The following is a 17880-nucleotide window of genomic DNA, read 5'->3' on the forward strand; positions in this document are numbered from 1 at the left end:
AGTAGTACCTGATTAAATCTCTTGAACAATCTCAAAAGGTATCCATCTCATGTCAAAAACCTTAAGTTTAGCTGGGCATAGTGGTATGTGCCTATAGTTGTAGCTACTAGGGAAACTGGACCAAGAGGATGGAATGACCAACGTAAAAGACCCTGTCTCTTAAAATTAAAAAAAAAAAAAAACTAAATGATACAAAAATATTTCTTCTCATCATATCCCTTGGATTTTCAAAGTTGATTAATGTATAGTTGCTATTTGATACTTAATTAATTAGTATCAACATGAATTGTGATAGGATAATTAATACCAAGATGTTTAAATTCTCCTCAACCCCAGTACAATTTAAAAAGCTAAAAATTTAACCAAAATCTTCAGAGTGCATAAAATTAGTCAGCCATAATTTATTTTAAAAATTATAAAGTCAACAAGTAACCAATGTATTTTGTAAATATTTTATTAGGATTTAATAATATTGTGTTAGTAAAGCAGATGTTGCTGTATATTAAACTCACATATGTAAAATTTCCTAGATGAACAGTTTTCAGGATAAATGTACTTTCCACTGATATAAGCACAATTCTTGTTCTTCTTTTTCATCAATTGAACTCTGTAGAAATAACAACAGCTTTTAAAAATCAAGTTGTACAACCACAAGAATGGGAAGTTATACTCCATGTTTGTATGATATGTCAAAATCCATTCTACAGTCATGTATAACTAAAAAGAACAAAGTAAAAGAAAAAGAAAAGAAAAAATATATACTTTTTTACACTGGGCATGGTGATGCAGACTTGTAATATCAGCTACTCTGAAGGCTGGGCAGGAGGATCCCAAGTTCAAGGCCAGCCTGGGAAATTTTAGTGAGATCCTGTCTCAAAATAAAAAGTAGAATAAGGACTGCGGATGTAGCTCAGTGTTGAAACACCTCTGAGTTCATTCCCCGGTTCAAAGAAAGAAAGAAAGGAGGGTCTCCTTTAAATTCAGAAGAACCAATCACACAAACAGGAAAGCCTCAACTCAGGCCAATCTGAATTGACTGGAGGCTTCAGCAGTCTTCTCTTTGTGCTTTATACCTGCTCTGCACCGAGAACTCTGAGTGGGGAAAAGGTGGAACATGCTGAGAATATGGCAGTTTCCCTTGTCCATAGGAGATATTTTGAGAAAGGCTGAGTAGACAATAAACAAATGGAACAAATGAGAGTCCAAGTTATCTGCTGCCTCCTTCAGGAACATTCCCAACTCTGGACCCAAAAGACTCTTTCTGTCCCCTGGGCTCCACTAATGTTTACATACCTGAAACCAAGGCTCTTCACAGTTAGGTCCTTTCCCTGTTTTTTTTTTTTTTTTTTTTTTGGTAGCAAGGATTGATCCTAGGGGAACTTTACCACTGAGCCACATCCCCGGTCCTTTTTATGCTTTATTTTGAAACAGGGTCTTGCTAAGTTGCTTAGGGCCTCACTAAATTGTTGAAGCTGGCTTTGAACTCAGGATCCTCCTGCCTCAGGCTCCCAAGTTGCTGAGATTATAGGCATGCAGCACCATGCCAAACTAACTATTTCAGAAGAAAAAAGGTTTAAGAACATAAAAAGTATACATATTTATGAGGTACTATGTGATGTATACCTTGTACATATCAAAACATATAGGATAAATTAAATGGGTAAAAAAATCAAGGTATGGTGTATACAAATACTAATTTTATCTCAACAAACTTAGCAAAAATAATTACAAACCTAAAAGAATTTTAAAAAGCAAATAAAACAACAAATAAACTGATATAAGAAAAAATAATATTAAATTTTAATAAAATGTGCTACTGCTTTAAAAAAAAAGAAATCTATTCCAATTGTTTGAGTAAGCTACCAGAATCTCAGTACCAAAGTCTATCAATATAACACTCAAAAATGGAAATAAATGGGTTTAATCCATGCATGCCAAAATCTTGAATACAATATTAAGCTGAATCCATATGACTAATAAAATAATAATATATCAAAAAAAGAAAAAACACCCCACTGATTAATAGTCTTCACAAGTCTTACCTAACAGTAAGCCTCATGAAAAATATTAAGCACTATCTAATCCTATCCTGTTTATGTAATTAAAATTATGAATCAAAAACAAATAAAAGAACATGAGATAGGTTTATACATTTCTAAACTTATCTAAAACTATGCGCAAATTTTCTAAATCTAGTAGGTTAACAATGTTCCAAAATGTGACATTACTTAGAAAGGGCTAGCAACTTTTTCCCAATTATCTCCCATATGTTGCAGGTCATAAGTAAACACACACACACACACACACACACACACAAACTACTCTCAAACAGTCCAATTTATCCAAACATTATACTTACTGACTTTCATTCATTTTGGTACAATTTTTCATTAACGGGAACCAATCAATTTCACACATTTTATGATCTATCCATCCCGACATTCCAAATGTTGATAAGAGATCCTATTGGAAAAACATTTCATAATCCATAAATGTTCATATATTACCATGTGTTCCTTCCTAACTCAGTAATTAGTGGTAAAAGTTCTCCCAAGAGCTTGCACACATTCACATAGTATTAATAGGCCCCACCTCAAGATAGTACTACTTGATTAGTTTGGTTTTCTTGCAGTGTTACATATTCTAGTGATAGAGTTTCTCTAATTTTTCCTTGAGAAAACAAATTTGAAATAAAATATAATGCATCCTTGAGAACATTCAATTTGCCAAATTATAGTGTTCATCACTAATACTTCAAAACCAAATATGGTTACAATGTGAAAGAAAAGTAAGATTGTCTTCCCTACCAGCAATTCTTGGGTCTGTATCTTCAGAAGACGAGAATTCAGTTCTACACAGGCAGTATAACTTTTAGGCCAGGTTTTGGTTTCATTGGAAACATGATAGTAACTATTTCCAAACCCAATCCCATTGTGAGAACTAAGATCACAGGAACATTCTAGGAAATATAAGCATATTAAATGGGTAATCAAGTCTATGAGTAACTTTTTATACAACTATAAAGTTCATGTGTTTGTAATACAGATGAATATTAGACTGTGCTGGTATTTTAGTCAGCTTTTTTGCTGCTGTGACTAAAAGATCTGACCAGAACAATTTTAAAGGAGAGAAAGTTTATTTGAGGGTTCACAGTTTCAGAGGTCTCAGTCCATAAGTCTGGCTCTACCCAATGTGACTCAAAGTGAAACTGAACATCATGGCAGGAGAGTGTGGCAGAAAAATTCATCTCACATCAAGATCCGGAAGAAGAAACAGAGAAACTACCCTTGCCAAATACAAATATATACCTGAAAGCCATGCCCAATTTCCACTTCCTCCACAACCTACCACTTCAGTTACCACTCAGTTAATCTCTATCAGGGAATTAATTCACTGATTGGATTAAGACTCTCACAACCCAATCATTTCTCCCCTGAACCTTCTTCTTACATTGTCTCACATGTGAGCTTTTGGAAGACACCTCACATCCAAACCATAACAGGTAGAGATAGAACCCATGGCTTCATCATCAAGGCAAGTGCTCTACCAGGGAGCTGCATCCCCACTGTAAGCACTTTTGTACCATTTTTTAGCAATCTTTGCACAATCCATAGCTAACCATGATAAATAAATAAGAAATTTTGCTTATTTTGAAATTTCCATATGAAAATAATATAAAATATGGATTATAAGAAAACTACATATCAAATAATATTATAAGCATATTTGACATGATTAAAATGAGGTACACATATTTAAATGGCTAAACAATATATAATGTAAGCATAAAAACCAACTACTTAATGATTCCAATTCTGGTGGAAATTTTTTTATTAATAATCATTTTGGATATACAAAAAAATGCTATAATTTTGAAACTAATGCTCCAATCATTTATAAATAAACTTTTTGCATAGCTTCTTCATTTTGTAATTCTTATAACCATCAAAATACAGTTTAATTTTTTTTTTTTTTGTCTTTTAGAAAGTTGATTGCATTTTCTTCTCTCTCTCTCTGAGGAGAGATGTTGGTCTGTATCCATCTCATCAAGGTTATTTCAATATATATATATATATATATATATATATATATAGAGAGAGAGAGAGAGAGAGAGACATAAATTGTATTATTTTATATTTTTGTCAATTTATTGAGTTAATACTAACATCTTCATATATATGTTGTAGATAATATATGTCAGGAAAAGTAGATCAAGTAAATCAACATTAATAAGACTAATATAATAAGGCCACTGTTAACCATTATATAATGAAAACATTCATAATTGCCTATGAACTTAGCATCAATCATATAATAATTTATATTTGTACTTTTTTCTTTTATGGTCATTTCACTCATATCTTTTACCCATATCTTCTTCTGATGAGTTATTATTTTTCCTATTTCCTTTCTCCATCCCTTGGATTACTCAAATGTGCCAGGTACCCTTGCAGGCTTTCCCAGACTTTTTAGTGTGCTGAATAAAAACACTTGCTAAGCCATTTGTTGTGACACTTTGCTGCTATTGTTAGATAATTGGCACCAATACATATTGCTTTATTACTGCTCTTTTCATGCTCCTCCTTCACTCCCCTCCTTGACTGGATGTTTATCTCCCAAACATAAAGCTTACTCATGGTATTTATTGCTTTAGGTTCAATTTCTTTCTTTCTTTCTTTTTTTTTTTTTTTGGTACCAGGAACTGAACCCAGGGGTGCTTAACCACTGAGCCACAAACCCAGGCCTTTTAAATATTTTATTTAGAGACAGGATCTCACTAAGTTGCTTAGGACCTCACTAGATTGCCAAGGCTGACTTTGAACTTGTGATCCTCCTTCCTCAGCCTCCCAAACCATGGGGATTACAGACATGAGCCATCACAACTAATTTTATGCTCAATTCTTAAAACCTGAGGCAAACACTAGGTTTATGTTTGGTCCTTTCCTAAAAATAGGAAATTTCTCATTCAGTCTTTTGTGTGTCTTTAATTCCACTGCTAATATTTGAAAAATCTGTGGTTATATTCCTTGATTATTACATTAGCTAAATGTATTAGCACTTAATTATTTTGTTTGTTATTTCAGCTCTTGTTTAGCAGCCTGGAATACTACTAAAGCCAGGGGGACAAAAGGCAGTCAGTTTATATAATAAATAATTGGGTCTGATAGGGGATATGGGAACTAGTTCAAAAGGAAAAGAAATCAAAGGCTGATATCTCCAAAGCCCTTCCCCCTCCTCCTTCACCTGTTGCCCAGGTAACTGCCCCCAGAGAATTGTTCCTCCCTATAAGGAGTTGTTGATTAATACCTCCTGGACTGTTCCCTTCCTGCCCAGAATCACTCCATCTTTGGCCCACCTTTTGGTCACGTAAGCAAGATAAAGGGAGAAAGATGGCATGAGAACAAAGGAGATCTAAAAAGTATAAAAGGGGTGAGACATCCCCACATCCTTGAATATCCAGATCTGGGACCCCCATTTCTGTGGAGAAGTCTGTTTCCATTCTAATCTATAAATAAAAATTGCTTTCTACATTTGCCTCAGTGTTTCTCAGATATTCAAAATTAACATCTGGAGAAATGAAACTTGACTGTGATTGAATCTCATCATCAGTGGTATCACTACCAATCCAGAATCAGATAGGCAATGTGACTGTAAATTCTAAGACTGCCTAACTGAGAAATGACAGAGAAGTCTTTATTTTCAACTAGAGCCAATACAGAAAAAAAGTTCTTGATATTTCCAAGTATTACACAATAATCTAATTTTCAACTCTCTTGCTCAAATTAAAGCCTCATCCTTTGTCTTGCAGCTGTTTAATGTTGGCAACACCATTGTTAAGATTAAAAATACTTCCAGCTAGTGATAGCTTTGATGTCAGTACACCTCACTGATTTCAAGATATAGCTATTTTGGACCTTGATGACCTTTTTTAAAAACTAGAAATCTAGATAAAAATCCAAAAAGATATTGGATTTTTAAGAAACTTTGTCTATCTAGACCTTTGAAGCTAGGCAGGAGATAAAGGGAAGCTGGGTTTCATTAAATGTAAATATGGATGCCTGAGCTGGTGAACTGCAGCCCTTAGGAAGAGATCGGAACAGGAGCCCTGGCTCCTAACTCCTCAAAGCAACCTTCACTCTCCTAGGCTCTTAGAGCTTGACTTGTTCTACTATCAAGGTTAGAAGTACAACGAGAGCAGTAAAGGAATAAGAAATGAAAAGAAACATAAAGGTGAGGAAGAAAAAATGAAAGGACAGAATGACTGGAAAGAACATGAGCAGAGAGAAAAGACAAGAAAATGTTTAAATAAATTTCTATAAGAAATAAAATAACTAAGAGAGCATTAATTCATGAGAGAGATGAAAATACAAAGGGTCAGCTATTAAGAAACAAGATTTCTCCAGGTGTAGTAGCACATGCCTGTAATTCTAGCTGCTCAGAGGCTGAGGCAGGAGGATCACAAGTTAGGGAAACCCTGTCTCAAAAAAATATAAAGGGCCAGGTGCGGTGGCTCACGCCTGTAATCTCAGTGATTTAGGAGGCTGAAACAGGAGAATCGCAAGTTCAAAGCCAGCCTCAGCAAAAGCAAGGTGCTAAACAACTCAGTGAGACCCTGTCTTTAAATAAAATACAAAATAGGGCTGGGGATGTGACTCAGTGGTTGAATGCCCCTGAGTTCAAACCCCATTAACACCCCCCAAATATATATATAACCTAACCCTACCTCAAAACTTTTCTCTAAAACAACAGCAGATAGAGTTAATAATCTGTAGAGGGAAAAGTAAACTAAAACTCTCCTCTGGGTATTACAATTTTTGGAAAGTAACATGGAGTTCCAGAGTAACCTGAGTTCCCTATTCCTCAAACAGAATGTCACTCAGCTTTTTAATGCTTTTTTAATGCTTTCTGTTTCTAAGCAGTAGGTGATAAAAAGATGTCTGATGTTAAGTCTCCAACACAGAAAAAATACATTAAATTGAAAACAGAACCACTTCAAATAAAAATATAAAGGCAAAATAAACACCCAGAACAAAACCTCTATAAATAAAATATTTTGGATCCCTTAACAAAATTAGGCTCTGTTTAAAAAAAAAAAAAAAAAAAAAATATATATATATATATATATATATATATATATATATATATATATATATAAGATCTATAAAGATCAAAAAGTGAAAATAGGATAATTTAAATACAGGAGAATTCGAAGTTAATCCATGGAGAAAAGCAAAATAGAGCAAAAACAAACACAGAAAGTAAAACATGGAATAACTGATAACATTTCAGAAAGAGAATCTGAAAATGAAAGTGGAAAAATAAAAAATCCAAATAGCAGGGTATTTAAGAAATATCTGTAATTAACCAGTAAGGTATTTAACAATTATTCCATAAATTTTTAAAAAGTACACAAATCAAATTAATGTCTCAACTCCAAATATTGAAATAATAATTAGAAGTGATAGAATTCCAAATTATAAGAATTAATTGAGTGTCCAGTGAATTAAATACAAAACAATAAATGAACAAATGAATTCCACAAGAAGGCATATAGTTGCACAATTTCAAAAAACCTTTATGAAAAAGAAAATAAAGTAATTTTAAAAAGCAATATAAAATTTGTCTCAAGGAATCTGAAATCTAATGATATAATATGGGTCAATACTTTCATTGAAGGAAAAAAATGAAATAATACTTTACAAAATATTTTTTGTCTTGTTTTTGGTACTTGGGATTGAACCCAGGGGTGCTTAAACACTGAGCTACATCCTCAGTTCTTTTTATTTTTTTATTTTGTAGCAGGGCCTGGCTAAATTGCTTAGGACCTAACTACATTGCCAAGGCTGGCCTTCAACATGTGATCCTCCTGCCTCAGCCTCAGGAGTTGCTGGGACTACAGGCATGTACTACCACACCCAGCTACAAAATATAGTTTCATCAAATAATTCTCAGTATTAATTAAGTAGAAAGAAAAATAGAAATCATTTAAATTATATTCAAAGCCTGAAATATAAGTTTCATGAAACAATTTTAGGGAGTCATTATGTTTGTCCTCAAGAAGAAAAAAAAATAGTTCACTAATCCTTTAAGTAAAATAAATAAATAAATAAATAAATAAGAACTGGAATCTTTGCAGGGTACAAACAGAGTTATAAGGAAATAAATCCCCTATAATTGTGTGCAGTTAATCCTGATGAGACGGAGACAAAAGGGATTTAGGAGGAATGTCATCATATGATTATGATACATGTGGAGGATAAAGTAGAGAGAAGACTGGGGAACTACGTCCACTATGTTCTTATTGAGATGGCTCCCTGGCTGCCTATCAGCACAGCCAAACCCAATAATCTCCCCAGAGAGGCTTCAGAAAAACTGCAGTGAGGTAGTGGAGAGGCAGTCCAGGCAGGCTGGAATACAGGTGGCACAGCCCCCTAGAGCCTGCCATGCCCCAGAGGGCCTGAGGGCCTGAGACTGGCAAGCCAGATCTGAGGCAAACCGGGGCACCCCATTCTGTTGCAGCAAGGCTGGCCTTGACCTGGTGCAGAAGCCCACTCCACACAGGCTGCAGCTCTAGACCCTGAAGCATGCACCATCTACTAACCTCAACCTCCTAGAAAGCTGGGGTTGCAGACCTGCAGTAGGAAAGCAGAAGTGGGGCAGACCCAATGGGATTGCAGGGCTAAACAATAGCCTTGGTACTTTTCTAAATTCTGATTAGCATAACTTTGAATCAATAGTACTTTTCTGAATCCTGATTAGCATAAATTTGTACCAATAACTTTGTTACCATATATAAACCTCTAAACTAGTACACTCAGCTATCCCATCCCTTCTCACCCTGTAAGGTTTCATCTCTTCTCTTCACACATGAATAAATTCTTCTCTTACACCCACTCATCCTCATCTATGGATTTCTGGATTTAATTTTTCAACTAGTGAGACAAGAACTCAGAAAGAAGAAACTGGCAGTGAGCTGGGGTTTGCTACAACCCTGGAAGGCATAACCCGTCATTAAGAGGTACAACACTATTCTGCCACAGAGGCCTCAGTTTATGCAGACCCCAGGAGAAGCTGAAAAAGTTCGGTTTCATTATGATCATAATAAGAAAACAATGCTTACCATCTAAAACGCATAACTCAATATGTAGTAGTAAGAACACATTATTTTGAAATGTGAAAGTAGTAAGGAAAAGCTTGAAGAGTTAATGGCATTTGCCTATTGGGAGCAAGACTAAAGATTAAGAAAGAAGGAAAAATTGGACAGAAAATCATTGTTATTAATTATTTCCTTCTGTGCAGTTTTAAAATTAATATTATAGAGGTATAATTTACATAAAATAAAATTCAGTGATTTAAAGTATGTAGTTTGAAGAGTTTTGACAAATGAATAAGATTTAATAATTTTGAACTATTTAGACCAATTTATTTCACTCAATGTTTTTTCAGATTTTCCATGTTGTATGTAGAAATATTTCATTCTATTTTATTTCTAGGTATTCATCCATTGAAATTGGTTAAGGCCTAGACAGACCCAAACATAACTCATTTAATTAAAAAAGTTCAGTTATTTTATAATTATGTCAAGTGGATTCTACTGTCTTATATAACTGAAAAGAACCAAAATATAAAATAAAACTAAAAAGAAGTTCTTAAATTATCTACAATGAAAAACCACCAACCTTTCCCTTAATGACTCTTAAGAGTTTGAAACTGGCTTTTTAAAAATGGACATCAACACAACAGCAAACAAACAAACAAACAAACAAAAACCCTAATCTTTCAGTCAAAAATGTCACAAGCTCAAAATCCCTTGTGTAGAACATGAATTCCTCCCCCAAAAAGAAACTTTTGAGCTGTGAAGAGACATGACCTCCAATCAACAAGCAACTTGTCCTCTCTTCCTCCGTGTGAATTCCCCTGACAACCAACTCACCTGAGAGGCCAATCTGAACTTAAGAGCTTCTGGCCTCTTTGCTGGTTGGTTGCACAATAAAATTTTTCTTTTTGCAGAAATCTAGTGCCATAATATTGTTTGCTATGTGCTTTGGGCAGTGGGTCCCTATTTGATAATATCATCATATGATTAAAAACAATTTGTCTATAATGGATATTTTGAATGTTTAGTTTGGAGTTGTTTTGAATAAAATACCTACAAACATTTGTGTACAAGTCTCTTATGTACATAGTTTTCATTTTCTTTATTCAAATGTCTAAGAGTAGAATGCTGGGCATGTGAGCTAGAACTTCATCCTGCATCCTATTTGGTATTGCCAATCTTTTCTGTAGTGATTATAAATTGGGATTTAATTTATGTTTCCCTATGATTCATTTCTGTTCAATTGATTTCTTTTTATTTTCAAACTAAGTGAATAAAAACAAAAACACAAGTAATATGAATGGTTCATACTTGTTATTCAACATGTACTTAAATTAACCTTTTCTCCTAATAATAAAATCACAGATAATACAACTCATTTATTATTTATAATACTTTGAGCCTTTCCACATTCTTCTATGTCATTTTCCTTATTTTACCTAGTATTTTGCAAATACAGATGATCATATGATAAATCCAAATTTGTCTATCATGATTCACTGAAGTTAAGTTTTAAGAAGATATAAACTTTGCCCCAATAAAGAAAAATATTGGAAGTGGCCTGGCCAGAGTTAATACTCACCATTGTCTTTAGAAGATGTGGTAGAAACTTTTCTGTTTTGCTCTTCTCTTCTAGAAAGTACTGTGACAAAAAATTATGATAGTAATTAATACTATTTAGAATATAATTATTAAGATAATGTAAAATTCATTCTTAATGGTGAATATATTTATATATGTATATAGATACACACACATATACATACATCATATTGCTGATATTTTAGTTGCAACGAGAACAAATATTTACTTAATTACTTACAGTTTGAAAGCAACACACCCACTGTTGTCAGCAAAACCATACACAAGACCACTAGGATGCCAGCTATCACCAGCCACGCTGTAGATTCAGGGTCTAAAAATAAAAGAAAGGAAAACAATGATTGAGTCTTCTCTTTTCCAAGAGCAGCAAATACAAAAACCAAAGATCATTACTTCTCACTCTTGGAGGGCAGCTTCACATTTTCTAATGCTTCAATGTGGTCATCATGAAATCAACAATTTTTCAACTGCACTAAGAACCCCACCTCCTGGCTCTCCAAATTCCCTCCCTGCTACTGGCTCCTTCTAAAATTCACTTTTCCCTCGTCCAGCCTGAAGTCCAGGGTATTTCACCAATGCCATCCTCACCAGCATCTTTTTTTTTTATTGATTTTAAAAAAAATAAATGACAGCAGAATGCATTACAATTCTTATTACATGTATACAGCACAATTTTTCATATCTCTAGTTAGGTTGACAACAATTCATGTCTTCATCCATGTACTTTGGATAATGATGTCCATCACATTCCACATTCCTTGCTAATCACCTATCCCCTCCCTTTCCCTCCCACCCCTCTGCCCTATCTAGAATCCATCTAATCCTCCCAAGTTCCCCATCCCTACCCCACTATGAGTCAGCTTCTTTATATCAGAGAAAACATTCAGCATTTGTTTTTTGGGGACTGGCTAACTTCACTTAGCATCATCTTCTGTAATGTCATCCATTTACCTGCAAATGTCATGATTTTATTCTCTTTTGTTGCTGAGTAAAATTCCATTGTGTATATATGCCACATTTTTTAATCCATTTATCCACTGAAGGGCATCTAGGTTGGCTCCACAGTTTAGCTATTCTGAATTGTGCTGCTATAAACATTAATGTTGCTGTGTCCCTGTAGTATGCTGTTTTTAAGTCTTTGGAGTATAAAACAAAGAGAGGTATAGCTGGGTCAAATGGTGGTTCCATTCCCAGTTTTCCAAGGAATCTCCATACCACTTTCCATATTGGCTGTACCACTTTGCAGTCCCACCAGCAACATATGAGTGTAACTTATCCCCCACATCCTCGCCAATAATTATTGCTGTTTGTCTTCATAATAGTAGCCATTCTGACTGTAGTGAGATGATATCTTAGAGTAGTTTTGATTTGCATTTCTCTAATTGCTAGAGATAATGAACATGTTTTCATATATTTGTTGATTGATTGTACATCATCTTCTGAGAAGAGTCTGTTCAGGTCCTTGGCCCATTTGTTGATTGGGTTATTTGTTTTTTTGGTGCTTAGCTTTTTGAGTTCTTTATATACTCTAGAGATTAGTGCTCTATCTGATGAGTGAGGGGTAAAAATTTGCTCCAAGGATGTAGGCTCTCTGTTCATCTCACAGATTATTTCTTTTGCTGAGAAAAAAACTTATATAGAATAGTTCCATCTGCTACAAGGAGATACACTTTCTTCTCAACAGTACATGGATCCTTCTCTAAAATAGACCATATAATATGCCACAAAGCAACTTTTAGCAAATATAAAAAAAGTAGAGATACTATAGCAGCCATTCTGACTGGAGTGAGATGATACCATGCATTTTATCAGATCATAATCGAATGAAATTGGAAATCAATGACAAAATAAAAAATAAAAATTTCTCCATCACCTGGAGACTAAACAATATGCTACTAAATGAACAATGGGTGACAGAAGACATTAAGGAGGAGATTAAAAAATTCTTAGAGGTAAATGAGAACATAGACACAACATATCGAAATCTCTGGGAAACTATGAAAGCAGTACTAAGAGGAAAATTCATTGCATGGAGTTCATTCCTTAAAAGAAGAAAAAGTCAACAAATAAATGACCTCACACTATATCTCAAAGCCCTAGAAAAAGAAGAACAAACCAGCATCTTAAAGCCTCCTTTACCCCTGATGTTCTACAAATTATTAACTCTGGACAATTCCAAAACATGTTTTCTGTGCTAATAAACTCGAAGACAAAGTGCACTTAGAGAAAATACAACTGTCATGCAAATAAAAACGAGCCATGAAAATAAAATGATTTCTAAATCTCATGTGATCTTCAATATTCAACCATTCAACCAATATCTCAGTCAAGGGGAAAGTAATTTAAAAATTACATCTTTTTTGGGAGTGGGGACAACAAATAAATATGGCAAATATGGAAATGTTCATACTAGTTTCACCTAAAAGCAGGAGACCTAGAAATATTATCTGATGGGGCTGGGGATGTGGCTCAAGCGGTAGCACGCTCGCCGGGCGTATGTGCGGCCCAGGTTCGGTCCTCAGCACCACATACAAACAAAGATGTTGTGTCCGTCGAAAACTAAAAAATAAATATTAAAATTCTCTCTCTCAAAAAATATATATATATATATTAAAAAAAAGAAATATTCTCTGATAAAGTGACATTGCATTGCATTTTGGGGAAACATTTTGCAGCATGAGAGTGTTGGGGAATTTCTACCTAGAGAGGCAGTATCTAATGCTCTTGGGCTTTGAGTTTTCATGAAATAAATTACAGTCATTCTGGAATTCAGGAAGCAAAGAGGGCAGTAGAGGAGGAGAACAGGCTAAATTCAAGGAGATAATTTTTCACTTGTGGTTTAATTGATCATTTTTTTTTATTTTCGAACACTTTTTTTGTACTTCCCTCTGGTCATGTATTCACATATTTGTCTTGAATTTTCCTATGCTCAAGTCTTACCTATAACATATAAACATCTCTCTGACAGATGTTTCCTTCTTATATTTTTCATCTGCAATCTAACATACTTACATCCCACTCTTCCACACCTGTCCCAGTCTCTGTCTAGAGATCTAGCCTTTACATCCAATTTCTTTTTACACATTTTTCTCTGAAATACCAAGAGAAATTAGAATGCCATATATTATCTGACTTTAACTAGATTAGTCACTAGTGATAGCCTGTTTTTCTAATGATACAGAAAATTACTACCAATCACTTAAACTAAGAACCCTGTTAAAATATTTTGAAACAACTTTTAATTTCTCCCCTTTAACTCCATTATCTCATTAATTATGAAGTCTTTTAAATTTTATTTTCAAAATATTGTTAACATTCACTTTATATAATCTGTCATTCCTGTGACAATAACATGTCATTTTTTAAAATTCTTGTAGTTATTGCTCCTTTATCTTTTTAGGTTGCATGTCCAGCCAAGAGCAGGCCAATAGTAAAAGTTCAACAAATATTTATGGTACTGAATTTAGGCTGAATTGAATTAAAAAATAGCATCAATGATAATTTTAATATAGTATAGGAAGAAACAGAATTTCAAAGCTTCCATTCTATTAAGCATATACTTCTTAAAAATAGTACAATTATGTTGGAATCTGGGTCAATGTTTTACAGAAATGAACATATACTATTTAAGAGATAATCTATTCTACAAAGTATTCTGAAAAAGCTCAGGAAGTTGCTTTTTAGATAGATAATTATTGTACAGAAAATGTGAAAATTTGATAATGGTTTTGAGAGGGGTAATCTTCCAAACCCAAGAATCAAGATATATCTTTTAAACAAAATACTTATATAGCACTTTACCTTTTTTTTCTCTAACAAACAATTTTTTGTGTTTGAGTTGAGAAGTTCTGTTGATTTTCAGTGGCACATAGTTTACAGTCTCTTCATTTGATATTACAGAATCCTGCTTTTCCTTGGGTCTTCTCTTCTGTTGAGATTTGAAAAAAATTATTTCTGTGTAATTTATCTCTTCTTTGTTTAGTATACATTCATTTTGTTTATTCTGAGGCATTTTTTAAAATCTGAAAATGCCTGGATAACTTCAGTTAATCTTGATAACTTGCTTCATTCGTTCTTTAAGATCTATGAAACAAAAATGTAAATAAGAGTAAAGTGCATCATTAAGTCAATGAATAATGTATTCACTCTGATATTAAAGCATTTAGGTCCGATATTATAGGGTAATACAAGAGGAAAGGCAAATCTAAATTTCTCTGTGAACTTCCCATCTTCATTATTCAGAGGAATAATTCTACCTTCATTTAACAAGATCGGGAAAATTAAAAATTTAAATTTTTCACTTTATTTTAAATTATACATATATATATAGGTATATATATATATATGTATATATACATATATATAGGTATATATATATATATATGTATATATATATATATGTATATATATATATATATAGCCTATTATTTAAACATGTATTATTTAATGGATTCTATATTTATTAGGAAAAACAGATTTATCTCAGAAGCTTGAGAAATTAACATTTAAATATAACTGTGTAATTCTGGAGTTGCTTGCCTAATATAGTTTTTTAGCTAAATATATCTGTTATTTAACACACACAGAGGGAAACACAAACCATTTAAATTAATGAGAAAACCTCAATGAATATCAAAAATGAGGGAATTAGGCAGGTACTCACAAAATACAACATAAGCATAAGATTTTCACTGAGAAATATATGCAAATTAAAATAATGGAACAATATTCACCTTTGATAACACTAAATATTTTAATTGACAATTTTTAATTATCAAGTGATTGCAAGTAGAAAATTGTCAATATTTATTAAAAGTAACAGTGATGACTTTTAAATTTGAATTATTCATCCTACAGATATGTCAAATATAGATTTGAAGATACACAACCCATGGGTTTTTCAATTATTTATTTCTTCTGATAAATATTTCAGAAAAAAAAACAAAGTACAATGATATTTCAACAAAAGTGATCATGATTAAGTGTTGTTGAATAAATTATGGTACATCTATCTACTGAAGCAACATCAATAGCTTAGATAAAAGAATAATCTAGCAGGAGAGGGAGAGGGAAAGTGCTGGGGAGTGCTACTGACCAAATTATATTGCCATATGGTGTGCATATATGAATATATAGCAACAAATCTCATCATTATGTACAACCATAATGTAACAATTTTTAAAAAGTGTGGAAAAAATTAATAATTAAAATTTAAGGGCTGGGGATGTGGCTCAAGCGGTAGTACGCTCACCTGGCATGCGTGCGGCCTGGGTTCGATCCTCAGCACCACATACAAAGATGTTGTGTCCGCCGAAAACTAAAAAATAAAAAAAAATTTAAAAAGAATATTTTTGAGGCACAAAGCAAGGCAATAGAGTTGTAATATACTGTGTTTATTGGGTTATGTGTAGGTAGAGTTTTGAAAGGTTTGCATTACTTTGTACCTCATTGAAAACTAAAGTACAAGTTAAAATCTTGTTAAATGTGAAATCTAAAATATTTTAAAATATCAAATAACCACCTTGTACATAACACTTTTTACATCCATGACTATTTCTTAGGACTATTTTTCCTAAAATAAATATATAAATAAAAAAAATTAAGTGTTTGTTTTGTTTGTTTTGTTTTTTACATTATGTCAAATTGCTTTCCTAAAAGTGTTTGTTCAGTTCATATACCCACCAGCAGATATAACAGTTAATTTAATAACAGGATGAGAACGTTGCAATTCAACAATTTGTAATAATTATGTAACTTTTGTATGAGAAGGAATGAATCATTGGTTTGAGAACAGATAATAAGATGGGCATGGGGATAGAATCAGATGGAAAACTGGTTCCAAATGGGAGCATTACATATGGACATTACTAATTTCATATCATATACTCGAACTTCAAAACCAAAATGTTAAAGGTAAGCCAAGACTAAGAGAATAAAAAGAAAGTACAGATAAATAATTATAAATTTAGTCACACACAGAGAAAGAAGAATTTGAATATAAATACATTCTTTTTATAATACAATTTCATCATAGGTAAGCATCTGAAAAGATATATTTCACTGCTAACCAAAGAAATGAAAATAAAAATATTAATGATGTATCATTTTCAGCTATAATATCAAATATTTACAAACAAAATACAATTACAAAAGTTGAACAATATGCAGAATAGGAAAGCAGGCATCATTCACATCAGCCTCTAGAAAATGTATATATTGTCAACACCTTTCTGCACAGAAATTTATCAGTAACTAAAAAAGCCAAATAATGTATTCATATGTTGAACAAGCACTTCAAAATAGTGAGAAAATGATGACTTATGCAGTTAACTAATTTGATAAAGAGGCTACGCAGTTGGCAAAATAAAATAAAAAGGAACTTCCTACATGAAAGAAACACAAAGGAGATCCAGATTCACACCCCACATTATTTTTTTATGAAATGAAGACATGCCATAGTTTTACAGAAATTATTTTCTCCCAAAGCTATCATTTAACACATTCTCTGTTGAGACCTGAATTAATTAATACCCAAGAATGACAGATATTAGTAACATGAAAGAAGCAAACAAGTAAAAAACAATGATACTTACCCACTGGCAGACTCAATTTAACTGTTTTATAAAAGACTTTTAGGAATACTTAGTGTAAAATACCTGCAGTGGATTAGTAAAAGTATACAACTGATAATCTGGTGTGAAATGTGTAAACAAAAATTTAAATCAAAAGAAACTTAAAATGGCATATGATATTTGTGAATCAGAGTCTGTAAAAAAAAAAAACAAAGGAAGTTCTTGTAGCTCTTGATCTGTAGCTCACCACCGCGACAAAATGAGGGAGAGAAAATGTTGCTAAATCAGAATGTCCTTATCAAGTCTGAGACCTCAAAGGAAAAGAAAAATCAACCAAATTACAAGTTGCATTAGAGAGTATGCGGAACAAGTGACCCACAAAACACGTAGCATATAAATCTGTCAGTTATTTTTCTAGCTTTTCAGTTAACTTATAATTAATAATTCTCAGTGGAAGCTGATGTCAGAATCCATTCCTAAGTGTTTACATTTTCTTTATTATAGCAAAATATGACACTGCACAATCTGTATGGAATAATTAATAATTATATCAATTAAAATTAAATAATTTGAACAAAGATTTAAAACTTTCAAAATTAAAAGATAGCT

At 32.9% G+C, this 17880-nt stretch overlaps 1 protein-coding gene across 3 annotated transcripts; it reads right to left on the reverse strand.

Annotated features, from left to right (window-relative positions):
- Positions 1 to 438: 438 nt before the first annotated feature.
- LOC124093944 (killer cell lectin-like receptor subfamily I member 1) lies at positions 439 to 17595 on the reverse strand. 3 transcript variants are annotated; one of them, XM_046446479.2, is made up of 8 exons: positions 17293 to 17595; positions 15951 to 16016; positions 14501 to 14782; positions 10920 to 11012; positions 10680 to 10739; positions 2808 to 2959; positions 2364 to 2463; positions 439 to 607 (listed from the first exon to the last, which is right to left on the reverse strand). In XM_046446479.2, the coding sequence occupies exons 3-8, from the start codon at positions 14709 to 14711 to the stop codon at positions 597 to 599; spliced, it is 627 nt and encodes a 208-aa protein (XP_046302435.1). In that variant the 5' UTR covers positions 14712 to 14782; positions 15951 to 16016; positions 17293 to 17595; the 3' UTR covers positions 439 to 596. The 3 variants fall into 3 exon arrangements, with proteins under 3 accessions (XP_046302435.1, XP_046302434.1, XP_058435918.1); XM_046446478.1 differs by having other exon boundaries at positions 2360 to 2463; XM_058579935.1 differs by lacking the exons at positions 14501 to 14782; positions 15951 to 16016; positions 17293 to 17595 and adding an exon at positions 11651 to 12563 and having other exon boundaries at positions 2360 to 2463.
- Positions 17596 to 17880: the final 285 nt, after the last annotated feature.

This window comes from Marmota monax, unplaced genomic scaffold (genome assembly GCF_021218885.2).
Source record: "Marmota monax isolate L192 unplaced genomic scaffold, Marmota_monax_Labrador192_F-V1.1 WCK01_AAM20220418_F8-fsc00314, whole genome shotgun sequence".
NCBI lineage: Eukaryota > Metazoa > Chordata > Mammalia > Rodentia > Sciuridae > Marmota > Marmota monax.

Coding starts and splice junctions, on each gene's coding strand:
- LOC124093944 (XM_046446478.1), bottom strand. CDS start 14,711: ATGCCTCAGAATAAACAAAATGAATGTATACTAAACAAAGAAGAGATA. Junction 11,013..14,500: donor GTTTGTTAGAGAAAAAAAAG/GTAAAGTGCTAT, acceptor TTTTATTTTTAG/ACCCTGAATCTACAGCGTGG. Junction 2,960..10,679: donor CACATCTTCTAAAGACAATG/GTGAGTATTAAC, acceptor TATATTTCCTAG/AATGTTCCTGTGATCTTAGT.